At 48.8% G+C, this 7,500-nt stretch overlaps 1 protein-coding gene across 2 annotated transcripts in view; it reads left to right on the top strand.

Annotated features, from left to right (window-relative positions):
• The window catches only part of LOC307078909 (TGF-beta receptor type-2-like), a 29,982-nt gene that overhangs the window by 13,040 nt on the left and 9,442 nt on the right, over positions 1–7,500 (top strand). The window contains exons 4-7 of one of the 2 annotated variants that reach the window (XM_079740926.1): positions 4,542–4,837; positions 5,217–5,465; positions 5,936–6,049; positions 6,561–6,698. In XM_079740926.1, coding sequence (XP_079597052.1) covers positions 4,542–4,837; positions 5,217–5,465; positions 5,936–6,049; positions 6,561–6,698 — 797 coding nt within the window. Of the gene's footprint in view, positions 1–4,538; positions 4,838–5,216; positions 5,466–5,935; positions 6,050–6,560; positions 6,699–7,500 lie in introns of both variants that reach the window. The other variant, XM_079740927.1, reaches the window with a different exon arrangement.

Raw genomic sequence — 7,500 nt, 5'->3', positions numbered from 1 at the left:
TGTTCATCAGTGCTGTTTGTCATAAAATGCTACTCTGCGTGCTGTCAGTGCCGGCGCTAATGTAGCCAATGATGCTAAACCACTTGATTAATGGCTGATGCTTCATTGTGTCGCTGTCTCGTCGCACTGGTGGTAGTATTCAAACCATTCCCGAGCCGCAATGCCAAGTCATTCCTCTCTGTTGTTATTTAATTATCCGGCTTGATGGCATCACCAGACTGGAACAGGCAGTGTTAATGGGAATAAAATGGTACAAAGTACTAATGACATGTAAGGGCTTGTAAGGTGCAAGTTGCGTTTTGGTCTCTCCGTGGCACGGCGCGGATACTAATCATTACCATTTTGGTTCTTTCATTATTAAAAACCTCCTTTTCATTTTTTTATTCAGCTAAACCAACACAGACATAATTAGCAGTGACATTTTAAGAGAAGCCAGCGTTCCTTTAGCTTTTCCGGAATTACGAACGTCGAAACATGAAAACTTTGCTAAAGTGTTTTTTCATGCAAGCAGTTGTCTTATAAATATGTAACCACGCCCAGCCCTTCCCAACAGCGTGCACCGCCTGAGACTTGAGGCTTGATCGGCGGTTTATTGGTTACACTTGTGTTTCCAGACAGTTTGACAGAGTGAAGACATCAAGTACTGGCAAGTTATCGTTTTCCACTGAAGCAATTATTTATTTTGAACGGTGTTGTTTGATACGCCATTAAGTGCTCGTAATAAGTTCAAATCCGAATCCATTTCAGGGCGTTTTACGGATAGAGAGGTTTACATTTTGCCTGGAGGGGGTTATTAAAAAAAGAAAAAAGAGGAAATCAAGAACCAGAATAAAATATAACAGGGAAAGAATCCATTATTAGTCCCATTCTAGCCTGCAAAGAGGAAGAAGAAGACTAGAGGAGGAACTAGAAGGAGGAGATGATGGTGAGTGACGAAGCTGATGGTCAAGGGCTGATAGGAAAACATATCTGAGCCAGTGTATTCCATCTTAAGACCTAATTAGAACGGTGACTCATTTTATCACTCTCACGATGGAAAGGGAAGGAAAAATAAACAAAAGATGCACAGAAAGATAAAGACAAGGAGAGATCCAGAGCCAAGACAATCCCAAGGGAGTTAAACGTTATGGAGCAAGATAAAAAACAAATGCCCGGGGTGTGACCGCAGGAAACGACGGTTGAAGAAATACAAACAGAGCGAAATGAAATGGAGAAGAGGGCTGACATTTAACGTGTTTACAGTCACGACTGCTGCTGCCCAGCTAGCTAACCGTTACCATAACGAGATATAAACATTGTTAAATATTGTTTATGATATTCACTTTTAGTCACTGTTGCCCCCTCTCCTACCCTCCATCCTAACATGATACCCTTCCGTCTGAATGAAAGCAAGATATTAATACATAGAGGTTGGAACAGTCTATTGGGAGAAAGCTGGTCAACACAAAGTATAACAATGTTACGATAAGATATGCAGCTTTTTTATCACAGACAAACACAGGATTAGAAAAGGATTCTGCAGCGTATAGTCTGACCTCTGGACGTGCTATAGCACCACGTGTCTCTTTCCTACTCTCTTTCTTTGGCACAGCCTAAAGCATTCCTAGTCCCTGAATCATCCTGTCCCCCCTTGAATGTGCGGTCAAAGAGCCGGTTGACATCAGGTGATTTTCACACAGCGTGTTGCTTCATTAGGACTCTTTAAAGGGAAGAAGGCTGCATACAAATGTATGACAACTGAAACACATGGGACTTGAAACCGACCAGTTCGTACGAGAGAGAGCGAAAACACGCGCAAACTTGATGTCACTAAATCTCACTAAATCTTTTCATATAATACATTGAATATATCGATCCGTAATCCAATAATCATATGATGGGCTGTAATCCCAAATCCCAGCGCTGATTGTATTAATGTGCGTTAGCGTGCGTTAGCGTGCATGAGTGTGCATTAGCGTGCGTTACGGTCAACACTGGCCCGGTTTGGTGTGAGTGGTGTGGTGTGTTTTCAGCGTGTGATGACTCTCCTGTCTCCTGGCCTGATCCTGGCCCCTTCGTGTCATACCATGAAATCACGTCCCCTCACCAGAGAGACTGGCTCCTCTGTGAGGCCTTGGCTCCATCCAAGTCCTCTTGTTTAAAGCGGCGCGCCACAGTCCATTAACGAAATCCTGGACAGAGAAGACAGAGCCTGACTCACACATTTTGGGGAAGGCACTTCTCAATGTTCAGACGCATATGTGTGCACGAACGCGCAGACGCTCACTCACACACAAGCAGGCAGACAGTAACACACTCCCACACTCATTCACAGATACACACACACACATATGCACATGCTGATTGATGCAGACACACACACAAACTCACACTGATTGATACACACACGCACAGGGACACACAAGCACACGCACACGTACGCACGCGCATGCATGCACATACACACAGACACAGAAACACACAGATAGATACAAGCACACACACACAGTTAGATACACACACACACACACAAACTATTGCTGCATTTCATTATACAAATTACACAGGCGTTCCTTCTCCTGTTTTGAATGATTTGTTGAACCTCGTTCAGTGCAGCGTGAGAACATTCTGGCATGGTGATAGGAAAAGGCAACACGAGTTCCCTTACCAGTAGAGCCGCCCACCCAATTCCCGGCATGTTAAACACGCTCACACACACGTACACACAGACACACAAACACACAGATGCGCAAATACATGCCCGCCCACATGCCCACACACACACACACACATACACACACACACACACACACACACACACACAAATACACACATGCTCACTTTGAGTCACTTTGAGTCTTTATAAGCCACTGAGCAAATATGCTTTTTATTCATTTTGAACGTACTAATGTGTTTGCAGTGCGGTATCGAAGCAAAAGCCCAAAGCCATTTATATAGTAAAGATCAAACAGATTTATATCCAGTAGTTATTTTCCTCAACATTGTGTGTGTGTGCGTATGTACCCATCACACCTGTGTGTGTGTGTGTGTGTTTGTGTTCATACGCGTGTGTTGAGTGTGAGTGTGTATTTGTTGGTCCGTGTATGCGTGCACGTGCATTTGTGTGCGCTTGTGTGCGCGAGTGTGTGCATGCATGCCCCTGCGTGTACCTGTGTGTCTGTGTTCGTGAGTGTGTGCACGCGTGTGTGTGTGTTTGCGCGTTGTGTTTGCGTGCATGCATAAGTGCGTGCGCACATGTGCGTGTGTGTGTTTTTGTTTGTGTGTGGGAAAAAAGTGTGTGTTAACCGTTCGGGGGTGGGTTGGGTGGGAAGCTGGCGTGACTGAGGCTGGCGTTCACATCGGCCCATCACAGACGTACAGAGAGAGAGCGAGAGAGAGAAGAGAGACCTGGCCTGGCTGGTCAGTCCAGAGCCGGACAGGCCATCCACTGTTCTGTATCCGTGGGGCTCAGGGCTTTGGCCGCCGTCCCCCTGCCCACTGCCAGCAGAACCAGAGGTGGTAGTTAAAGGCTTGGGGCCCCGTGTGGTGAGGCTGGCCGCTGGCTGCACAGCCCCAGAGTCCAGAGTCGTTTGGCAGGCGGTGCCCGCTGCAGCCTGCCTGGCGTCTAGCGAAGCCAAGCCCGTAGCCAGACTCCTGGCCCGCAGCAGACGCTCCAGTATGAAAACTCACACTTTGCTTTTGCGTGCGCTATCCTCGCCCCTCAAACGGTTATGGTGATCGTTATGCTCAGTGGAAATAGGGGCTTAGAGCCGAATCTTATTAAGAACACCCAATGAGCTGTAAGTGAGTCTCATCTGAATGGGATGGAAGGAGAGATCGCTGTCGTTTTGTAGGGCCTAGGATAATATTTGCCTGCGGTAGAGGAGGTGGTGGGCTATGGTAAGGTTATACCGGAATCCTCCAGGCTGCTGACAGCTGCGGATGCGGATGAATGTGGGACCGTTTTTGTCACCGCATTCATAGAGAGTCCTAACTACTATACACCCTTCTCTCTGGCCTCCTATCCTCCCATCTCCTTCCCTCTCCTCCCCTCCTCTCCTCTCCTCTCCCCTCCCCTCCTCTCCTCTCCTCTCCTCTCCCCTCCCCTCCTCTCCTCTCCTCTCCCCTCCTCCTCCACCATCTCTCTCCTCCTCTCCCCTCCTCCACTACCCCCCTCTCTAATTCCCCCCCCTAATCTCCTCTCCCCCTTCTCCTTCTCTCCCCTCCCCTCCTCCAAACAAACCTCCCAACTCGTTACACCGATCACTCATCCTTCTCCTCCTTTCCTCCTCCACCTCCCCTCCCCTCCTACCCTCTCCTCCTCCCCCCTCCTCCTTCACCTCCCCTCCAACACCCCCCCCCCCCCCTTCCTCCAAACAAACCTCCCAACTCGTTACAACGATCACTCGTCATTCTCCTCCTCTCCCTTCACATTCCCCCACTCTCTACTCTCCCTAGCCCTCCCTTCCTCTCCCCTTCTCCCCAAAAACCTCTCCATATGTTACACCGATCACTCATCCTTCTCCTCCTCTCCCTTCCCCCCCCCCTCCTCTGTCCAGTAGTGGACGTCACCCAGGAGGTGCCAATGGCCTCGGTCATCCTGATCAGCCTGCTGCCCCTGCCCGTGCTGCTGTGCGCGGTGGTGGCCATGTTCTACTGGTACCGGGTGGCGCGCCACCGCCACCTCAACCAGGAGTGGGAGAGCGGCCGCAAGAAGCGCAAGGCCAAGGCCGGCGGGCTGGACTGCAGCGACGCCTGCGCCATCATGATGGACGACGACGGCTCCGACAGCAGCTCCACGCACGCCAACAACCTCAACCACAACACGGAGCCGCTGCCCATCGAGCTGGACATGCAGGTGCCGGGTTGATCGGTTCTGTCGGCTTCCTTGTCTTTTTTCTGTTTGGCCCGTGGTGAGATGAATGGAACGGAACAAAAGTGAAAGTGATTGGAGCCATCGTGCCTGACATGCTGAGTTGTTGAAGGGCGACCAAGAGCTGTTCACTTTTGTTCTGTTACAGTGCCTATGCCTTTTTTTGCTCTAAAAAGAGCTGAAATTAAATGATCAATGAATGCAATTACAGCAAACTTAGTTCATGTACTGCATTTTGAATGATTAAATCCAATTTAATCCAATCCAAGCATTTTCCAGCATTTTCTATCTTAACTCCATAATACACATTTCACACCGATGCACCTTACTGATGCCCATGTCGGCGTACCCCCTTTGGTGGCAGGTGGGGAAGGGCCGCTTCGCCCAGGTGTACAAGGGGAAGCTGAAGCAGAGCACGTCGGACCAGTTCGAGACGGTGGCCGTCAAGATCTTTCCCTACGAGGAGTACGCCTCCTGGAAGAACGAGAAGGACATCTTCTCGGACACGGACCTCCGGCACGAGCACATCCTCCACTTCCTCACGGCCGAGGAGCGGAAGGTGGAGAAGCAGTACTGGTTGATCACCGCCTTCCATCCCATCGGAAATCTACAGGTGAGTGAACGGAACACCGGGAATCGGAGCAGGCAGCAGAGCATTTGCAGCTCCTTACATGCTAGCTGCCCTGGCTAATGTCTGCTCTGCTGCTCTCCTCGATCTTGCATTCTTAAATGTTTTAATTAGGCGCGGCTCGATGGCTCAACCCGCCAGGGCACTAACCACGCGGGCAAGGTTCCAGTCCCGCCTGAATCCTGTGCTACATGTCATTCCTACATGTCTCTTCCTCAATGCCATTCCGTGTTGCTCTTCCCTGTCCTGTCCATGGAAGGCACAAAATTTTTTTTCAAAAAGATGAATCTTATGTTTGAAAATCTTAGATGAAATCAAAAAGGATTCAAACATTGAATTACAATAATGATCCAACCGTCTGTGACAAACTGCTTCCAACTCACTTCTCGTCTCCTGTGATTTTCCTTCCCCCTCTCACTCTTCCACGGCTGTGTTTCTCCGCTCCGCTCGGACAGGAGTACCTGACTCGACACATCATCAGCTGGGAGGAGCTGAAGGTTCTCGGCAGCTCCATGGCCAAGGGAGTGGCCCACCTCCACAGCGACCACCTACCCTGCGGACGTCCCAAGGTACCCCCGCAATAACATTGTTTCAAACCCTACGGTCTTGAACAAATACCGTCACTGACACTGCAACCTTCGAGCCAACACACGTGCGTTTTTTTAACCGTTAACCTTCGAGGGCCCTGGCTTGTAGGAATGTTGAAGGTGACATATTATACCACCAGGTTTGAGTGTGATTAGCCGTTACACGCCGTTCTGAAAATTTGCCTCTTCTGACATCACAAGTGGGCGTGTCCACCTAGATGTCAGATGTCCTGTCAGTCTACCACCCTACCAAGTGGACTATAGCAAACGTTGCTCTTCTATCCGTCATACATCTAGGTGGACATGCCCACTGGTGTTGTCAGAAGAGGCCGGTTTTCAAAACGGCTTGTGACAGCAAATCACACTCACACCTGGTGGTACAATATGTCACCTTTTAGTGTTTCATGTTGAATCAATGTCCGCCGTCACAGTGTTTCCTGCCTCATCCAGGGACTGCCTTTTGACACTGATGCCTCTTTGTGGATGCCCTTAGGTTCCCATCGTCCATCGGGACCTGAAGAGCTCCAACATCCTGGTGAAGAACGACCTGACGTGCTGCCTGTGTGACTTTGGCCTGGGTCTCCGCCTTGACAACTTCCTGACCGTGGACGACCTGGCCAACAGCGGGCAGGTGAGAGGAGAGGTCCTGGCCGATAGTGGTAGCCATCCATGGAACAAAAGGTCCTCTGGCTTTTTTTTTTTATTGCTGCTGTGTAGGAGATGGGGAATAACAGGAATTTGTTATTGGAGAAATTCCTCGATCTCTCCTGGTACTCGCTCTACGATCTATCGCTCTCTTTCACACACACTCACTCTCTCTATCGATCTTTATCTGTCTCGTATGTTTCCTTGTGGAAAGGATTATTATTATTATTGGAAAGTAGTAGTAGTAGTAGTAGTATTAGTAGAAGCGATAGTAGTAGTAATAGTAGTAGTAGAAGCCATAGCAAATGTAGTAGCAGTCAATGGTTACATATTAACAATCACTTCCTTGGAGAAATTCCCATGAGCTGCATGACCAGCTGTGTTTTAAAATGTGTTTGGCTGATCTTGCAGATTAGGGAAAGCATATTCTCTGTCCCTCAGCGTTTTGGGAGGTAGGCCTTTCTGTGTTATCATCTAAGCTCTGCGTATTGTGCCATTGTGCTTCTTGTGTTGGTTTTGGAGTAAGATAGGAGCTGGCAATGTTTGTTTATCTTTACTCACGGCAATTGCATTATCATTTTTTTACCAACGATGCTTCCAACCATGTAATGTTGAGTTCATAATGGAGCTCGTTTCTGACACAGGGTAGAGAGAGAGAGAGAGAGAGAGAGAGAGGGAGAGGGAGAGAGAGAGAGAGAGAGAGAGAGAGAGAGACTAACTGAAAGATTAAGTTGGTGAAAAAGAAAAAAGAGCTGGAGGCGACCCTGATTGTCCCTTAAGCTCTGTCT

This window comes from Pollachius pollachius, assembly GCF_949987615.1.
Source record: "Pollachius pollachius genome assembly, chromosome: 1".
Lineage (NCBI taxonomy): Eukaryota > Metazoa > Chordata > Actinopteri > Gadiformes > Gadidae > Pollachius > Pollachius pollachius.
This window is presented reverse-complemented; position numbering and strand designations above follow the sequence as displayed.